The 21,521-nt window shown below is 37.0% G+C and overlaps 1 protein-coding gene across 2 annotated transcripts in view; it reads left to right on the plus strand.

Moving 5' to 3' along the window:
• FIGN (fidgetin, microtubule severing factor) overlaps positions 1-21,521 on the plus strand; it is a 139,342-nt gene that overhangs the window by 15,439 nt on the left and 102,382 nt on the right. The window contains exon 1 of one of the 2 annotated variants that reach the window (XM_040440758.1): positions 11,161-11,233. The exons of the other annotated variant lie outside the window; for it this stretch is intronic. Within the exon in view, the coding sequence (XP_040296692.1) occupies positions 11,227-11,233 (7 nt within the window). The 5' untranslated portion in view covers positions 11,161-11,226. Of the gene's footprint in view, positions 1-11,160; positions 11,234-21,521 lie in introns of those variants that run through there. 2 annotated transcript variants of the gene reach the window in all.

Raw genomic sequence — 21,521 nt, forward strand, 5'->3', positions numbered from 1 at the left:
AAAAATTGCTAAAATTCTCTTTTTAATATCTCATTATGGGGTATTAAGTGCAGATTGATGGGGGTAAATTTTAGCACAAGGCTGGAACATAAAATTTGTGTTGAGCGCGAATATTCAAAAACCAAATTTTTATCGCGAATATCGGCACTTTGAGGATTCGCGTATATTTAGAGTATAGTGCTATATATTCGGAATGACGAATATTTTTTATTTTTTATTTTTTACACATCAGGTTATCATCCCTCCCTTCTTCTAGCTTGTGGGCCAATGAGAAGGCTTTGTCACAGCTTAGCAACATCCCTAGCTACCAATTGAAAAGTTGCCTACCCCGCGTCGGTATTTGACGCACATTACGCGAATAAAACATTGCCGTTTTTTCGCAATCAAGAATATAATCTCGAATTCGCAAATACATGACGAATATTCTACAAAATATTTGCGGAATATTGCGAATTCGAATAGTGCCCCTGCCGCTCATCACTACATAAAATATGAAAAAAGTGAACGGGTCTGAAGACTTTCAGAATGCACTGTATATTTTAAGGTTAATATACTGTATGAATAATATAATATAGGCATCCAATTGTATTAACTAAGCCAAATAATTCTGAATTACCGTATATCACTGATTCCTAGTGAAACTTGATATAAATGCAACATGTTCAGGAATACTTGTCTATCCAGTTTGGTTGCTTTCGTTGAGTAAATGTAACTCGTGGTTATTATAGTAAATCTACTTTAAAGAGGTTTTCGTGGAAAGCACATGATGGTCTACCATTGGAAAAAGTTGGGTTCCGACCCCATCAACTCTATATTTTTCCAGGCAAAATTGCCAATTGCATACATGCAGATTTATATCCTATCTTTACTGCTGATCAGTGGTTCTTAGCTCTACTTCAAACCTGATGACCTATCCCTTCAGTATGGACACTTATAGTCTAAATAACTAACTAATAAACACTAATAAAAAAAAATGCACTTGAGAATTTACATCTAAGGTATTCCAAGTATAATAAATATCTGATTATAAACATGAAAAAGAGGGCGAGAAATTGTAGATTTTTCATACATTGATATGATAGAAGACAAATGAGATTTGATTTGATCTGAGAATGGACCTGATTTGAGAAGACACCAGTCATGAGTTAGTATTGTGGTCAATTATACGTTGGTCACCAGGGCCTGTATACAGCACTTTTTCCAATCACGCCAGGCTTTTTAGCATCACTTTTCTTTGTATAGTTAATATGGTTCATTAATGATTAAATGGCCTGCAAGTGATTTCAGGAAGTAAAGCAGCAGGAAATCACTTTGTTTAATATATATAATGTAGTGACTTCTTTTTTTTTGCGTGCTTGTAGAAAAAATTCCACATTAATTATGCCGTTAAGTAATATTTATTGAATTTGGGAGTCAACTTATTACTTTTATAAGCACTTGGTAAAATGCAGAAAAATTTGCAAATGCTGCTAAATCCATGGGCCAAATAAATATTATAGAGTGAATTTTTCTTGGCATTGTTCACTCGCTGAGGGGCCTGTATGAAATATCTACCCTTTATTGTTGTGGGTACCTTTATTTCTAGTTAAAATGATATTTTATATATAATTTACTCTACATTTATACATAAAGGACCCAATAGACCTGAAGATTTTTAATATGGTTGAAATCATGCATTCTGTACTGTAATGTAGCACAAGTTGCACAATCTTACAGGGCATATGTGATCACTTACCAGTAGGGGAAATGTGGTCAGCCGCTATAGATGGGTGCTTTTCTGCAGAATCTGATGATTTTTCTTGTATCACCATATGTGTCGGCAATCTGTAGAAAAATGGCATTTGATAGTATGCAAATTACCCCCAAGGTGCAACAAAGGTGGTGCTCTTGCACCTCATTGCTCCCAGAGGCTCCGCTTCCTGTCTGCTGTGCTGTGCCCCATCACTGTGACATACATGCACAGTAAAGGAGTGGAGACCTACCAGTAAGTGATGACAGATGTCCTTTAAAGGGCCTTATGAATACAACCCTTGTCTATTTGCTCTGATAGGGTATGTAGATATTGTAGAGGTGTGTCTCCGCTTACAACACACCTACTGTATATGAGACAAAATAGGCAGCATGGTGGCTCAGTGGATAGTACGGCAGCTCTTGGGTTCTAGGTCCAAATCCAACCAAGGAGAACATCTGCATGAAGCTTGTAGGTTATCGATTTAGTTTCTGTGGGTTTCCCCCATGTACTGTACTGTTGTTTCCTCCCACACCCCAAAGGACATACTGATAGGAAAATTAGATTGTGAGCCTCATTGGGGACAGTAAGGGATGGTAATGTCTGTAAAGAGTCATGGGGTATGTCAACGCTACATAAAATAAATAAATATGAAATAAATTAATATTCCTATTCTGGTGGACTTGAGTCATCCTTCTATTACATGCTCAGCCATTCATCTCCATTGCAGCTGTATTACACTACACTTACTGGCCAGCTGCAACTTTCCCCAGTAAAATGTGCTGGGAACCATAGGACCTGCATTCTGAAATGGATTGTGGTGTTTTTGCAATTGACATTAATGGCCTATTCATAGATTGGAACATCAATGTGTGATTGGAGGATGTACAACCACCCCACCCCCCAGGACCCCCATCGATTTTTAGAATGAAACAGCAAGTTTTAGCAGGTGCAGACTGGGAACTTAAAGTGGCCCTGGAAAAAAAAATGAAATGTTGCCCCAGTGTTAAAAGTGGATCCAAATTAACAGAAGGTGGGGCAAAACGTGTAGATGAAGCTAATACTATTTGGTAGGGTCAGTAATACCATAGTGAAGCATGTAATACAATCCCACAGAGACAAATACCACAGTGCAGCACAAAATACCTCCCCAGAAGCTCTCCCTCTGTGGTGGCCATCAGTAGCTGCGACATTCTGTCCTCCTTCAATTATTTCTAATATGGAAATGGAGGTGAGATGTGGGCCATAACACCCAAGCCAGCCCTAGGTTCAGCATGCTGCCAGGACTTCTAATAATGACCCTTATAGTTCCCCCAGTAGTATGTACCCAGCCAGCAGCAGAGCAGAGGGCTCAGGTGGCCTTATAGCCATTAACCCAATAGGAGAATTCCATGTAGGGTCTATGACCAGTCTACCCCTAGGTGTTAGAACCCCAATTGTTCCACATTTTCACTATATCTAATGTTTAAAAGGACACTCATGGAATATAATGTACTTTATGTACTTTTAGACTGGGTAGGTACTTAAGGAAGTGTTTAATATGGGGATTACTCAGATGATGTCCATAAACATGTCTTCCCCCTGATCTGGCACATCCTAAAGGAGGCAGTATGTTATTAGAAAAGTATAACTGCTTTCTTCCAAAAATAGTGCCACTTTTATCTATGGGTTGTGCTGTATATGGCATTTGAGCTCAGTGAATGTTTTTTCTAACCCTGTACAACCCCCTTAAAGGGTTCTTCAGAAATTTGATATTAATGGCTTATCGTCAGGATAGGTCATCAATGTCAGATCGGCGGGGGTCTCATGCCCAAAACCCCCACTGATGATCTCTTTAAAGAGGCCACTGAGCTCAACGGAGTTCTGACGAGTGCTGCAGCCTCCTTAACACAGCGCCGCACATCATAGAGCAGCTGTGCTTGGTATTGCAGCCCGTGCCTATGTCTAGAAAGAGGCCTAAGTTCTGTGCCGAGATGTATTCAAACAGATGATCGGCAGGGGTGCCAGGAGTCATACCCTTGTTGATCTGATATTGATGATCTATCCTGAGGATAGACCATCAGTATAAAATTCCCACATAATTCCTTTAAGTTATCAGAGTTTCAAGATACATTCACATAAAAAACATGAATGCTACAACCGGCAGTTTTTTTTAATAAACCTCATACTAAAGATTATTTTTTCCAGAAGTCTATTGAGGTTTGTACTATTATAGATGTATTTTGTGATGCACTAAACAAGCAGTTAGATAGAAAAGTAGACATTTTGTTTAGGAAACTCCACTGAAATTCTCGTGCACTCGTTTTGCTGCCTTCTAAGAAGCGTTTTTTCTCTAGAGATGCGACTGAATGAAAACTGATATAAGTTGTGATATCTGTTTTTTATTACATTGTTTGTACAACATTTCTTATTGCTTATGGCTACGAAGAAGAGAAAAAATCACAAAAGAAGACGCGAGTCATAAAAATCTGGATGTTCTACTCAGCTACTTATTTCTTCACTAAAATGTATGTCCTTGGTGTGCCTAGACCTCATTTTTGGAAGATTCAAGCTTCCAATGAAGCAGTAGTATAGCTATAGGGAGTGCAGTTTTTCACAGGCCCATGTGTCTCAGAGTATCAAAAGGCATCACTGCCATATAGTAAGACACTCTTTTAAATGGTTGGGGGTCATGTTACTGAGAACTCCTTGGGGCATTAGAACTTTACTTTATGTCTCAGCAATAAATAAATAAATAAAAATTTAAAAAATTTTAATTAAAAACTCAGATCTGGAAGTTAGATTTTTGGTGCAGTTTTCATTGTATCTTCTTCATTCCATTCTTCCAAAAACAGTTTACAACAGAGAAAATTCTCCTTGTCCCTCTCTTCAACAGCAAGACCATTCTTGTCAGAACCTAACCGACTTCCTTTAAAAAAAATAATAAAATGGTGCAAGTTCTAGGACTATCATATAAATGATGCTAAATCATACCAAAACTTAAATAAAATAAAAAAATCCATAAAGTTGGAAAGATGGAGCCTTCATTGACTGATTCCCTTCCTCTTGGGATAAAATATAACTTTATCTTCCAAGATGAAGAAGAAGACCCGTTGTCCAATGAGTTGCGGATAACCTATTCATAGCACTAGAGACTTGTGTGCAAGTGAGAAACTAAACTCTGCTACAACTGTAAATATTACATCTAGTACACCTAGGGTTTTAATCTTGTGGTGAAGTGGTAATACTGAAACATATATTTAACAAAAGTTTTTGTATATTTTTTAATGTGATTAAGTCAAAGAGAATCCAACAACAGCAAAACGTTATAACAAACAATGAGCAAAGATCCTGTCCTTAGCCAAAGTGTGTCCCAATTATGACATGTAAGTGAAACCGATCACCCTGTGAGGGGCCTTGGCATCCCTGACCTTTCAGAATGGTTTCTAAATTATCGCCCTAAGCATCTCACATTAAGGGCAAAGCCTCTAGCTACAGAACCTTGTGAGGCTTGTGCCTGATACAAAACTATCATCTGTGCGCCAGCATTTATCTACATGATATAGGTGAATATTTAAAATACATTCTCACTTTTTTTATATTACAATCATGTTTTAATTTATAACGTGATTGTCCACGTTAGTACTATAAAATATTAATAATAATATACTTTTTTTTTTTTTACTTTTACAAATGATTTTTAAATGTGCATTCCAAAGGTTAGGTCATCAGTATTAGATCATTGGGGGATAGACACCTGGAAGCCCCACCAATCAGGTGGATGGAGCCTTCTGCTTCTAGCTTCATCCACTGTTTAGTTTCCATCACCAGTGGCTGCCAAAAACAACTGATCAGTGGGGGTGCCAACAATATCTACCAATCTGAAATTGATGACCTCACTAGGTGATAATACCTAAAAGCTGGGATACCCCTTTCAACATTTTAGACAGTGCTTCATTAGGTCCATAGGACATGCTGGTTCATTTACTAACACAGATAAAGTAGAATGGAAGGGGTTGTGCACTGCTAGTATATTGATGAACTATTCTCAAGATAGACTATCAATATCAGAATGTGCAAGCCCTGTGGCCTCTTCAAACAGCTGATCATTAGGTATCGGGAGTCAGATCCCGCTTATCTAATAATGATGAAGGATAGGTCATCCATTTACTAACGCTACACAAACACTTTAATATCTACTCAAATTATGCCAAGTACTCAGTTTTCAGACTTCATTTGACTGGAAAATCATTTAGTTTGTAGGCTGCAGAGTCCATTTTTTCCTGTACCATTATGGCTTCTGTACTAAGCGGAGACATTTCTAGTATAAGGGGTCCATTTCCAGGTGGATCCCAACAAATCTTAATAGGTCTCAATGACTTGCAATTAGGCCCATCTAGTTATTGTCAGGGTTGAGTCCGAGAATAGTGCTAATTTTGCTGTGAAAATCCATTACTGCGATGGAAAATAATGCAAATATGAATACTCAACTGTGGTTCATTTATATCTGAATTTGGAAAAGAAGGTGCTTGGAAAAATATGTTCAATATGCTATTTAGATTTTTAATTTGTGTTATTTTTTTAAAATAAAAATCCATCATAAAAACAGTTGCAAGAAATGTTTTAATGTTGGCAATTTTTTGAGTAGGCCATCGCCAATTTCCTATGCGCCCAGCCAAACCATCCGTTGTAGACCAAGGAATATTTAATGCTTCAGCGATACCATTAACTGGTAATGAATTGACAGGCCATTTTGCAGGTCATTCAAGCATAGGTATTTATGCGTAGCTTGAGAAACAGAGAAACAGTCAAGAAAATTGAAAATTGAAGCTTATCCAAGTAAATGCTAATTAGGATGATTTCAAATGGCCATAAAGCAAATGCTCTTCCTTGTCCAATTCATTGATGGTTCTACAATTACCTAATTCGAAAATGCAGTGGGTTTGGGTCAGGGCTTGCAGCCATCAACTTTATGCACATGTATGGCCCCCTTAAGGCACTTTATTTTCCTCTAGAAGCCATCATACAGCATACAATAGAACATAACATCTTTTTTTTCTCTCATAAATTTGTCATGAAATTCAAGGCATGTGAAGGTATTAGTATGGGCCCAAATAAATTAATTGGTGACGGTGGCATATAATATGGCCTAACTTTTAAAACTGCAAAATGCAATAATAGCAAATGTGTCTACATTTTTGTTCATACACTGTACCATTTTTTTAACCCTTTCCCTAAGGCCAGTTTTGATGCATGCCCTACTGTGCATCCATTCATACAAGAACAATGCATAATATAACTAAGTGCAAACCTGTCTTTTGATATCGGTAAGCATTTCACCTTTCAGGATGCATAATGGGTCATCACAGTGTTATTATACAGTTTGTGGTAGATGAATTAACGTGTACTTATCCTACTACAGCTCTACAAATTAGGGTTTCAAGGCCCCCTCCAAAACAGTGGGTGTTCCTAGCATCCATTGTTTATATTATGAACCATCTGGTTCTGCTTATCTGCACCTTAATGCTCAGATTTTGATCAGCATTTTGGCTCTGTTAAATATGTATATATGCCTCTGAGAACCACAGGTGCCTTTTGCAGCACGGGGGTCCTAGTTTCGAATATGACCAAGGACAACTTCTGCATGGAGTTTGTATGTGTTTGGGCTCATGCACATGACCGTGTGTTGGCCGGACCCGTGCTGCCTACCGCAAATTGCAAGTGAATGGGTCCGCATCCGTGGTACAGGGTGCATATGTGCCCATGTATTGCGGACCTGCTGTATGCATGAGCCCTTTTTGTGGGTTTCCTCCGTATACTCCAGTTTCCTCCCACACTCCAAAGACATACTGATAGGGAACTGAGATTGTGAGCCCCATTGGGGACAGCTTGATGCTAATGTCTGTGAAGTGCTGCGGAATATAGTAGCGCTATATAAGTGTATAAAATAAATAAATAAATAGGATAGCTATTGTAGATCACCCCTTTAACTTCAATATATCTTTGAGGAAATGCTAAAATGGAAAAAAATGTTACATACAATAGTCGTGCAGATATTGGAGATGAGCAAAGTTATTAAAATTAGTTTCAGGTTTGGTTCGTTGGAATTGATCATGCGGTTCGATTTGGGTATGAATCGATTCTGCCCAAATCAAAAGTGCTTTATATGCCTGGAAAATCTCTATCTCTCTCATTATTTCTCTATCTCTTTATTTGTCTCTATCTTCTTCTTTCATCAAAAATTATCCCGAATCGAGAAAATCTGATCCTGACAAATCAGAATTTTTGTAAAATGCAGCTTCTTATCAGATAAATGTACAATAGTCTACGTGTGTGAATTGTGGTGATAGGTTTAGCATAATTTCTGTATTGCTTGCTTACAGAGCAAAGTCTAGATACAGGCAGTGTAAGTGCTGACTTAGAAAGGATTGATGCCTCTATAAACCTCTGGCTTATAAAAGCAATTTTTCTGCTAAACAGAAAACAACGATAAGCAGTGCTAGTGTAGGTGAACTGGTTTCTGGAAAAAAAAAAGATTGGGAAACAGCACCAGCCTTAGGCTGGGATGGCTAGAATGCATTAAAGAAATAGAAGTCTCTTTTCCCATAAGAGCGGAATAAAGAATTGTACTGTTCTATTTTGCTGGGATTTTCACCAATTCTGAAAGAACCTTTTGCCCATAATAATGTTTAGCAGGGGAAAAAAGGAAGAAATAAAAATGAGAGGGCAAAATGAAGTCAAATTTTCAGATAAATAGGAAGAAATGTTGCAGTTTTAACAATTGGATACAGAATAGTTTTGTTTTTAGCTGTTCACATCAGGATCTAATTAGCCGCCATCAGAAGTGGAAAAAGCGTAGCTCAGAGCTGTTTATTGTGGCTGAAATATTTATTTTTATTTCAACGAGTGTGTAAGTGTTTGTATATTTTGTCAGATTTTCGGGGGTGAAAAAAAAGTTCTTGGACTCCAAACTGCAATGTAAATGTTATAATATTATTACAAGATAATTGAGCTTTTATAGTCACTTGCAGACTTAAAATATTCTCTTTGCTAAAATGGCAGAATGTTTCAGTTCAGTGACTTTTTTTTAAATAAAATGCATAGGAATGGACAAATAAAAATATAAGAGCCAAGATTTTATTGGGAGAAGATTTTACATATTTTAAGATTTTTTTTTAATTTTGTTTTATTTAGTTGAAATCTATATAATTTATTCTGTTTTCTTAAAAAGATAGAAAAATTGGCCACTGAAAATGTATTGTCAACTGTTGGATTGTACCCTAGTGTGTCAAAATGAACATGGTGTCTAATAGACTTTACTAATGCAGTATTGCTAATTATTGTCCATGTTTACAGGGGAAAAAGAGGTAACCTATCATTCAGATAGACCTCATTAAGCCATATAGAGGATATGTTGTGCAGAGGTATCTCCATAATGCAGCATCTCCTGCTGAACATATGAGCTCTTGAACAGACCACTGCATTTTCATGGTTTGTGTTTGTGCCTTTGTGGAATTTCAAGTAGCTACTGTATGTAATATAGTCAGTTCTTGTTTCCCTACTCACTTGGGATTATAATGATCCAGGATCTCGGGAATTATTTAGGAATGTGATAATGCATAAACTGCTACATTGTTTGCATTTGCCTTGTTACATTTAAAAGAGTTGTGTTATCAGGATAATCCCTGACCATATGTCCCCATTTGGGACCTCCCTCTATGTGCTAGAATGGGAAGTCACACCTTCACCTTTAGTGGGCTTGGAACATCCATGCATTTCAAGGATGGCCAACCATTCATTTGCAGGAAAAATGTGTAGCTGTCCCCTGGCAAAATAGTTTATTACAAGGGTAAAATAAACAGGACTTGTAGCATTTAGCTGCTCTGAATGGTAAATTCTTTTGGTAAAAAATCTCTTTAATAACAGTGTGGTCTGCAGAGCCTAGCAAAACGATAAAATAACTGGATGTGTCTTTTTAAGAAATGTTTATGTTTGATTTTCTTGACCATAACCTAGAAAATTAATCTGAGTTGTTGAACCTTAGGTCATAATTTCTACTTTCTGTTCACAAGCAACAAAACTTTTAACATATAAAACATTTATAGTTATGTTGACTGAACCAAAGAAAGCTCCAGGTGGAGTCTTTGAGCTTGCATTTTCCTAGAGTGTTTAATTTTTTTCTACACCCTGTTTTTTTTAAAAACCACAAGCGGGAAAAACATGGGAGGTCATTTGCTAATCTATTAGCCTAAATAGTTAGCAAATTTTGGTGTGGGCACTGCTGAAGTTGGGCTGGGAGGCTTGGCTCATTTATCATCTTCCAATCAGTTTTTGGGCATAGAAAATGGCTTAAATCTATGCCAGTAAGAGGGATGGCATAGAGTTAAAGGGGTTTTCCCATCACAGACAATGGGGGCATATTGCTAGGATATGCCCCCAATGCCTGATAGGTGCGGGTCCCACCTCTGGGACCTGCACCTACACTGAGAACGGAGCCCCGAAAGGTATGGAGGGCGCATTGTGCATGCACAGCCGTCCTCCATTCATTTCAATTGGGCCTCCAAAAATAGCCGAGCGCTGGCTTGGCTATTTCCGTTGGCTCCATGGAAATGAATGGGAGCAGTGGCCATGCAAGCACAGTGTGCTCCCTTTCATTACTACGGGGAGAGCGCTTGGTGGTGGCCGGACCCCTGTAAACCTGGGGTCCTCCAGCCACCATATTCCACGCTCAGTTCTCGGTGTAGGTGTGGGTCCCACACCTATAAGACTTTGGGGGCATATCCTAGTGATATGCCCCCATTGTCTCTGATGGGGATGCCTCTTTAAGCCTGTTCCATGACCTTCCAGACAAAGTGCCTTCAATATAAATGCCTATTCTTGTCAGCAAAACGCGAACAAGAATAGGATATGTTATATTTTTTTAGCGGGGCCACGGAACGGAGCAATGGATGCCGACAGCACTCGGAGTGTCTTTTACGGCCCCGTTGAAGTGAATGGGTCCGCATCCGAGGCGCCAAAACGGTGGCTCGGATGCGTACCAAAACAACGGCCGTGTGCATGAGGCCTAAGCCAGATTTTCCGTAACATTTTTAAATTAAGGAATCTAATGGCCTTTTAAAAGTCTGTAATTCATTGTTAGCTCTAGATGGTATAGAATTTTCACAATACATTTCTATGTTTGACAATGTTTTTGTATTTTCACCAAATTTAAAGAAAAATAATAAAAAAAACAAAAAAAACAATGTAAAACACTTGGCTTATATTGTCCCTTAATACTAATGGAATTTTTTTTCTTACATTCTAGTCTTTAGCACAACTTAGATGTCAAACATACTGAAAACAAGCAGTTTTTTTTTCTGTCAGATTGTAGTAAACAAAGGGAAGTTTTAATTATCTCAGCTCCATTTCCTCTGGAAAGCCAGCATTCCTCAGGAGCAGAAGGATCTCCTATTGTGCGAGAGAATGCTTGGGGGTGAAGCCAATAAAATGCTAGTGATCATCTTAAAGAGCTGAATACAATGATAGGTAATATTTTACATAGAATCACTAAAACTGTTGAATAAAATCCAAAATATTTTATGGTTTGCATTTATTAACATGAAAAATGCAAATTTAAAATAAAAATTCTATGCATTTAAGTAATGCTGTGCTTATTACAGTAAAATCTACTGACGATTTATTTGTTTGGCTGTCACATCTAACAAAAAAAAGTAAAACAAAAACACCCAGACACTGGGTATTTTGCCCTATTTAATAAATTGTTACCAAAACACAGAATTAAAAAAAAATCTGAAAAGTTATTATTTTTTTTTTTTAAATTTTATATATAGGGTAAAAAAATTATTAGCTAAGGATTGCTAACCTGAGATTTTTTTTTCTGCGGATAACATCTAAATATCACAACAGCTAATAAAAAAAAACACATTGGAACCCTTAGAGATTATCTCACGATTAATATAAAAGTGAAAATTAGACATCACATAGTACATGACTTTCTAACAAAGCTAGAACCAGCTTGGTACTTCATATGGATCCAGAGCTCCTCCCATTCATTGCACCAGTTGTTTTGCTAAATTTATTTCAAGCTGGCAGCTTTGGAGATGTATCCTTTCTCAGGGAGTGTGTCCTTTCTGCTCCAGCCCTTTCTCTGTCACTGTCAATGACAGGGCTGGTGGCAGTTGAAGGATAGAACTGAGCATCAGTGTCCTTCTTAGTGGGGTGGACAGAAAATGAAGTAATAGAACAAACAGTAGATGGCGTTTTACAGATAGATTCTCTTGAATAACTCGCTATACTAAATGGTTAATTACATCCAGTTACAATAGGATTTAGATCCAGGTGTTTAGTTTTATAATAGTAAACCATAAAGATTATAAGTAACATATCTATAGCTCAGAATAATACTATAAAAACATTATAATTTACTTACTGCGACTTGTAAAATGTTAAGTACAACCATAATAATCTGCACAATCTCATCCAATTTAAGAAATCACAAACACAATACATTTCTCTAAGGCCATTGAAAAAAGTACCTTATTTTTATGGACTACCCAAGAATTTACACACAGTTAGCAACCCAGTCGAGAAACTAATATATATAACCATGGCACCGATATATCCTATAATCCTAAATTCAGATAATATAATGATTTTTGAGAAAATAAAGATAAGTTACAAGATATATATATCATAAAAATGTCTGTTATTAAATTTATACATGGGCAATCCTGGAGAACAAAGCTAGTATGAGGGCTCTGGACACCTGTGTGGCAGTGCATGGAGCTTGCTCTAAATAATGCATTTAGTGAGGTGAACCCTTCAAAATGACTACCTATGTTATCACCTACTCGTCTGTCCCTTTGAATTGGTCAGTCATTGAAGCGCCTGTAATTATAAAGCTTCATAAATTTGTGATAAGGACTTTAAATTGAAATTAGGACAACCCCTGGCTATTAAAGTGTATTCTCATGATAGAAGAGGACTATCTAAAGGACTTGGGCATCATGTAATGCTACAATTCTCCTACAAAGGCTGCTTTTCAAATTTGAGACATCATGCATGGTTCTCAAATGTTTTTCTATTTATTTTACAATGTAATACATGGTTAGAAACCAATAAGGTAAACAAGGTTTATTGCACTTTGGAGCTCGTATATTGGACTGTATTTTCCTAATAGGCTTTCACAAGCAAAATTAAGAAGTGCAAATTGGTCAAATTCCCCTGGACTCATCAACAGTTTAAGGTGTCTATAATTTGACTATGGAAAGCAGGCTGAAGGCTAAAGAAAAGCTGGTTTTCCTGCTCTATCTGTAGATCTGTCTCCTAGAAATGGTTGTGTTTGCAAGTGAGCAAACTTTAGAGAATTGCAGATATTGAAAAATTGTACTAATAAAGTTGGGCACCTACAAATTGGAATATACATTAAAACTGGTTGTTGACCTTCAGAGTGTATGTGTGTTAAAAGGAACAAATTATATATCATGCTATTCTATATAATAAGCTGAAATGGGCCTCTATACTATGATCTGCTTTGTAAGATTACCATCTATTGGCTAGTATGAATCTATGCTGTTAAAAGGTTTTCCCATCTGAGATTAATGTAAAAATTGAAAATCAGACATCATATAGTACATAACATCTCGTTTAACAAAGATAGAACTGGACCTGTACTTTGCATGGATCCAGATATCTCCCTATTCCTTATTCCAATACCTCTGCTGGATTTATATCAAGCGGTCAGCTCAGGGGATGTATCCTTTCTGTTGCAGCTCAGGATTTGTATCCTTTATGCTATAGCTCTCTCTTTATCCCAGCTCAGAAGACAGTTGAAGGATGGAACTGAGCATGTGCGTCCACCTTAGAGAAGTGGACAAAGAATTAAAAAAATAACAAACAGCAGGTGGTGCTATGCACATGCATTTTATTGAAAAACCCAGTGGCTATACTAAATGTTACAATTATATGCAATTACAAAAGTACTTAGATGAGGTGATTGTTATAAAACTGCAGAATATTATATGTGGGGCGACTCATTTAAATGTCTAAAAGGTTTAGGTCCCAGCTCTAGAAAAAATCACCTTTTTGGAAAATGTCTGGATTCCAGTCTGGATTCACCCTATGTCACTGTTTTCCCAAAAGGTGGTAGTTAAATATTTGCTGGGCACCCCAGCTACCAGACATTTATGGTATATCCTATGGACTTGTTATAGATGCCTCAGAAGGGAATATCTCTTTAAGAACAAGGTTTATGTATCAGTTGAGCTGCGGTGCAGGTGATCTTATTCCACTATTTATTTCATAGTTATAGTTTAGTTGTTGACTACTTTCTTTGCATTGTTTCCTTTGTAATACAAAGTTATAATATTGTCTCTGTACAGCATGCCTTCAGTAAGGCTTCGTTCACATCACCGTTCAGGACGGAGAAGGCACATAACTGAGCCAAAATGGAGCCTAAGGACCCTATAGACTATAATGGAGTCCGTTATGTTTCCGCTCAGAAGATGATTTTGGAGCGAAGACAGAAAATTGTGCATGCACGCTTCAAAATCATCTCCTGAGCGGAAATATATTGGACCCCATTATAGTCTATGGGGTCCTAAGGGCTCCGTTTGGCTCAGTTGTGTGCCTTATCAGTCCTTTCCGTTCTCCTGCTCCTAAACGGAGCAGGAGAACGGAAAGGCTGAACGGTCATGTGAACAAAGACTTATACTTATGTTTGCGTACTTTATATGCTGTATTTATCTTTTGTAATGAATGGTAATTATGGTGTCGGGATACCAGTTATGTGTAAGTAAATAAAACCTAGATTTTAGCTTCTCCTTGCTTTGATATGACTTTTTGTTTTCATGGGTTAGCAGCTCTAGAGAGGAATTGACAATTACTCTAAGACATCTCGAATGAGGGGTGACAATGGAACGGGGAGTAAGTAACCTACCGTTCACCACCGTCACTGACTGTACACATTCCTGCTAAATGTCACTTTGTTAGATATTACTGCTGCAGAAATACCAGCTGGGCTGGTTGACACTTTTGTACTTCTAATTTGTAGCGTTGCGAATACATTAAGGTACTGTACTTGTTGATGACTGACAAGAGAAATTCAAATGAAAGCTGGATGTCGGAATAATAGTTTGTTCAAGTAACCTTGTAGACAACAGCAGCCTATTTGTGTCTATATGGCGGGGAAAAACATTTGCAAATTAGATTCTTGCTCTGCTAATAATATTAATCTGGACAGCAGAACTAGAAACACATGTAATCTGCATTTAATTTGATAGATGCTGAAGGGATTGCGGGATGGCTTTTGATGTCAGCTTGTAACATTCGCACAGTCCAGGGTTGACAGGTTCAAAATCTTTACAACTTAAAGAAAACTGTCTTAAATCTCGAACTGATCTCCCCGGCTCATACAGAGAAGTATTATTCATCCATCTAGGTCTTCCTGAGAATGCTTATTCATTCTGAATTTCATACAGCATTCTCTCCGATCTCCTCTAACGAAAATATTTTATATAGTTTGTAAATCTCAACTAAACTTCTGCTGTGAATGCACTTGAACCGAATGTCTCACTGAGACACCCTATTTTCATCTGCCACATTGGGGTAAATGGATGTCATAAGGGTTCCCCCTTTAAGAGCCAGAGGATAGAGTCGCTGCAAGAAGATTTTATTTAACTGGGTGGCATTTCCCCTGGAGCAGCGTGGAAATTTGGCTGCAAATTAAAACATAAGTGGCATCAACCACTATATATATATATGAGATTACAAACAGAGGTCTCCATTTTGTTCCCCAATAACTGTGCCTCTCTTGCCCATCAGTTGTATCTGGTATTGCTACGCACTAAGCATGGTGACTCAGTAATTAGCACTGTTGCTTAATCACTGGTTTGAATCTGACCAAAGGCAACATCTGCATCGAGTTTGTATGCTCTCCCTGTGGATTTCCCCCAGGCGTGGTAAATTCGTCCAACACATCAAAACAAATGGATAGTTGAATTTAGGTTGTGAGCCCCCATGGGGCATGTACCAATGTGAGTGGTAGCCATATCTGTACAGCACTGCAGAATATGTTGGCAATATATAAATTAATAAAATACTAATTTACTTAGGACTGGGCTGCAAAACCAAACCCAGTCCATGGGGTATACTGGTGCTGTTTCTGGGGATAAAAAAATATATATTTTAAACCCCTTAAGTATGTGTTTTCATTGTATACATATATGATGTAGAGAGGTTGATGCACCCATGGCGGTTCCATAAAAAAAAAAAATTAAATATGTGTTCTTGAGAATAAAACATCACCTGTAGTTCTTGAGTGTTATTAAAGGTCCATTATGCAATTTCTCTTATCCAAATCAAACAATGGTGAAGAGTATGTAGCTGTTTTTGTTAAGACAGCCATTGTCAGCAGCTATCCATGGAAGAGAAAAAAAGGCTTCATTTAAAAAGGTTTTTATTAAATGTTTTGGATTTTTAACTTGTGATGTTTCCCCTCAAACATGATACTTTAACTAATTATTAGGTTTTTGCCTGTGCCATGTGATTACAAAATCTCTACGTATAAAAAAGCTCAAGGGTAAATGTAAGAATCATCCAAATTTCTGTTCCTCAATATACACTGTAAGGGTTGGGGATGTATTATTGCTTCCTAGCAAGTGGTTTATTCAGGTTGAAATGGTTATTTGGATGAATAGATCTGTACAGGTTTATCTTATCTTAGTATTTCTGCAGAGATACTGTCGCCTCAAATGTGGGTTAAAATTTTGATTCTAACAAATTGATTTGTTCATTTCTAATATGCAACCCCAATTGAAATGCAAATGTAAATAAATGTCATTAAAAACAGAATGCAATGATGTGCAAATATCATGGACCTAGATTTTACTCTTAATAGAACATAGAACACAGATGTTGTGAGACATTTTACCATTTCATGACAAAATTAACTGATTTAGAACTTTTGATGACAAAACACATCTCAAAAACGTTGAGACAGGAGTAAAAAAAAGTAATAAAAAACTGCTGGAGGAGCAACTAAGTCACATGACTTGGGTATAAAAAGAGCATGTAATAATTGAAGAGTCTCTCAGAAGCAAAGATGGGCAGAGGATCACCAATCTGCAAAAAAACTGCATCTACAAATTGTGGAATAATATCAGAAACATTTTTCTCAACATAAAATTGAGAAGACTTTGAATATCCCACCATCTACAGTACATAATATCATCAAAAGATTCAGAGAATCTGGAAAAATCCATCTGTGCAATTGCCGAGGCTGATGGTCTATATTGGATGCTCTTAATCTTCAGGTTCTCAGGCATAGCTGTATTTAAACAGTCATGATCCTGTACTGGAAATTACTGCATGGGCTCAGGAACACTTCAAGAAATGATTGTCTATGAACTCAGGTAGCTGCGCAATCCACAAAAGCAAGTTACATTTGTATCATGCAAAGAAGAAGCCGTATGTCAACACAATCCAGAAACACTGCCATCTTCCCTGTGCCAAAGCTCATTTAAAATGGACTAAGGCAAAATGTAAACCTGTTCATTGGTCAGAAATCCTTCTTGGAAACCACAGACAGTATGTTCTGTGGCTTCAAAAGGAGAGGAACCATCCAGCTTGTTAACAGCACACAGTTCTAAAGTCTGAATCTCTGATGGTATGGGGTTGCTTCACCTAAGGCGAGGGCCTCTTATACATCTGGAAAGGCGCTATCAATGCTGAACAGTCAATAGAGGTTTTGGAACAACCAATGTTCCCATCCAGACAACGGCTCTTTCAGGTTAGGCCTTGTGTATTTCAGCAAGACAGTGCTAAAACACATCCATCCATCACAACTGCATGGCCTCATAGAAGAGGAGTCCAGGTGCTGACCTGGCCTGCCTATAATTCAGATCTTTTGGTGAATTATACATGAAAAACTGGCAAAGAAAATCCAGGACTGTTGAGCAGCTAGAATCCTCCATCAGACAAAAATGGGACAGCGTCTTCTCCCAAACTCTAGCAATTGGTATCCTCAATTCCCATACATTTAAAAACTGTTGTTAAAAGAAGAGGGGATCCTACACAATGGTCAACTTGGCCCTGTCCCAACTTTTTTGAGATGTTTTGCTGCTGCCAACAATTTCTCAATAAGTACATTTTTTTTCTTCAAATGGTAAAATGTCGCATTTTTGTCATCTGATATGTGTTTTATGTTCTATTGTGAACAAAATATTGTTCTATTAGATTTGAAAATCATCACAATCTGTTTTATTTACATTAATTTACATTTTGCATGGCCCAACTTTATTGGCTAAATCTGGTCATCACCTACAGTTTTTAAGGCCTCTTTACATAGCCCGATGTAGCAAGTGATTTTCTGGGATTAAGTGTTCCTTCCCAACAATCTTCAGTGGAGGAGAAAACTGCATTTACATGCAGAGCTCCCCTCCAAATTATGGGAAGGAGCGAGGGCTAATGCAATAGATTGTTCCCACACAGTATCATTGTTTGCTGGAAGCAGAGTGCCATTTAGATGGCACAATCTGCTGCCGACAAACGATACTTTAGGTGTCCACAAAAACAATCTTATTACCCGATGAATGAACACTTTGCTCGTTCATCAGATAATTTTTGGCTCCTATGCACAGGCAAATTATTCCTAACAAGCGTTAGCTATAATTTCCCCCATCATTGGGTAGTGTAAAGATGCCCTTTAGTTGGTTCAGAATTAGAATGATATTTTACTATCTATGGTTCTTATTTTGGGAATACTATTGCAAAAACGAATGAACTCTATTATGCAAGGCCTGAGGAGTGGATGCATTTAAGTGAGTCCTCATGTGAGGCACTTGTCTCTCAGTCCCTGTGATATTCACAAGATAGATAATTTTCGATGGAGTGTTTTTAATGTTCCATCTTGGGTGTTTTTGTGGTTCCACACATAGCTCCATTAGGGAGGCTTTACACATAGGTTTTGTGGCATATTTTTGAGCCATAGTCAGAAGTAGATTCATTAGGAGGAGGTTAAAGCCGATTGTCAGGAAAGAAATGTTCCTTCCTGACAGTCGGCTGCTTGTTAAGTGGAGGTGAAGCTCTGCATTTACATGCAGTAATCACCTCCACAGTTTGTGGATGAGCGGTTACTAATGCGATTGCTCGTCCTAAAAGCTACATTATTTATGGGCAGCAAATCACTATTTAGACAGCACAATCTGCTGCCAAGAAACAATTATTTAGGTGCCTGAACTAATTATCATTTCACCCAATGAACGAGCATTTCGCTCGTTCATTGGGTGATCCGCTGCACCTTTACACGGGCAGGCTGTTGGAAACGAGCAGGAATATTCATTCACGATAATCTGCCCAATTATCTCCCTGTGTAAATCCACCTTACAGTATGTCTTTTCATTATATTTTAGTTATTCTTTTCCAACCAATTTTTTGCTTTGGCTAAAAAAAACGCATCAAAAACTGTAAAAAAAAAAGCCACAAAAGCCTATGTGTGAGAACCCACCGTTAGAGAGTATATAGAAACACATCTGACCTAATACCGAGGAACTGACCCAAAGAGCTTTACTTCTGTGTGAGTATAGGCCTAGGGGGGCACTTATCAAATCTGCTGCATCAGTTTTGTGGCATAAAAATGTCACAAATGATGTTGTGGGTGCCATTTGGTGCATTTGGGATACTTTTGGTAAAGTTTAACAACTTTTGAGGATCTTCTTCATTTTTAAAATTGTAATGAAAAGTTGATCAGGATTACAGATTAGAACACTCTATATGTCTCATTTATGATGTGTGACTTTTTTAAAAAGTTGCATCTACACACAAGGCAAAGCAAAGCAACTCTAGTCTAAAAAAAATTGCCCCAAACAAACCTGCAATGATATATTCACCTTGTGGAAAACCTCTTTAATAGCTTTTCAAAAATCATAGTAATCACAGATTTGGAGTTTTACCCCTAGGCAATGACAATAATAGGCCTACATATAGGAACTTTATTTTGGTGACCTCAAGTTTGGGTATAGGGAAGAAGTATTTCGGAGCTGATTACTTTATAAGCATGCTAAAATTACACTTTTCCAACAAGAAAGATGTCCATGTGCTGGATTGGCTACAGTGTTACATCATTTCGTGAAAACCCGATGTAAACCACAGTGTGTATTACTCACTTGTAGTTATTGTACAGTATTTTGCTGTTTGCTTTGCTAATTTATATCGCTGCCATCACGTTCTTTATCGTCCTCATTATTTTGACGAGGGATCGTCATTACGTTCTGGTGCATTGCTAATATTGAATTGAACATGGGAAACAAAAACAGCCAACATAAGTTTTTTATTTTCTTGTTCCCATATTAGAAACAAGGCTCTTTAGACTAAATTACATTGAAAAGCATTTTGCTCCACCGACTTTTTCATCAAATAAGTAGACAAAAGGAATTGTGCCGCACAGTGAGTGACATTTCGAGATAGGACGTCAACTCAGCTGAACTGTATCTCATTAAAGGGTAATTAAGTAGTCATTTTGCAGTCCGTAATCTTATGATCTCTTTACCATATTGCTGTAAATTGGAATTATATCTTCCATTTTCTATACTCTCTCCAATGTCAGGGGGAGCTACCGGTGGATTACAGAGGGTGGCAAGCTCGATCCTACAAAAACAAATTTGTGTTTTTGATTGTTGTTATTATTTTTATTTATTTTTTTACAGATTGTATCGTTTTGGGTGATAGAAGTCAATAGTAAAAAAAAAAACAAGTAAATATTTTTCAGCTATATGGAAAAAAAACTGTTTATTTTTTACTTTAGATGAATCTGCTTTCTTAAACTGTGAGCACAGATTAGCTTTTATTTTTTATTTTTTTATTACAGACTTCACCTTTTCAATGGCTCCTTGCAAAGCCGGTTTTAATAGAAATAGCAAGTTATAAATCATATAAGCAATTACGAAGACATTGTGGGAGTAAGGCCTGGTTTGGGCTATAGCCCCAGATGTTTCTAGGCTTCAGTAATGGCCCTGCCCAGATATTTACAGCTTAATTTCAGTGTAAGTGCACTTGTCTATAAATGGTTTCTCTTTTTCCACTTATAGTCAAGAATGACTTCATCTACAATCACACACAAAAAAAACTGCAAATAAAGACAATAATTGGCTCCTGTAAGCACACAATAAATTTTGATATTAAAACCTTCTTTTGCAGCCTGTTTGGGTTATTAGTCACAAAGTTATTGATTTTTTTTAATCTATTTTTTTATTCTTATATCTTTTCTTTAGTATAAGGCAAATAATTGTTCAGTAGTAAAAAAAAAACATGTAAAAATAATAAACCTTGATAGCTAATTTCCTAGATAAATCACTAAAAGAAAAATACAAACCGCTTGATATCAGTGCAGGTTTTGCAATCATCACAGGTCCACTGGGAGATCATCTCATCCAGCCTTATCAGAGCTATATACTAAACAATAAATGAACTCAGCTTTTACTGAATAATAAAAAACACACACACAAGAATAGTGCTAGAAAATACAGATAGTAAAATAAATTCTATTCACCTTATTTTTGTTGTATTTTATTTATTTTTATTTAATTCTTAAAATGTCATTACATTTTGTTTATTTTTTTTTAATTCTATATTATTTTAATTAGAGAATTGGTGCCATTGCAAATTTATTTTTTCTTCACCCTACGTCTTGAACAATTTATTTTTCTTTTCTCTATACATAGAAAAGTCACCAGAAAACGAAACTAGGAAAACAGTTAGCAACAGGATATTCCTCGTCACAGATATAATTCCTGTTGCAAAATATATTAGCGATTATGTA

This window comes from Bufo bufo, chromosome 7 (assembly GCF_905171765.1).
Source record: "Bufo bufo chromosome 7, aBufBuf1.1, whole genome shotgun sequence".
Taxonomy (NCBI): Eukaryota; Metazoa; Chordata; class Amphibia; order Anura; family Bufonidae; genus Bufo; species Bufo bufo.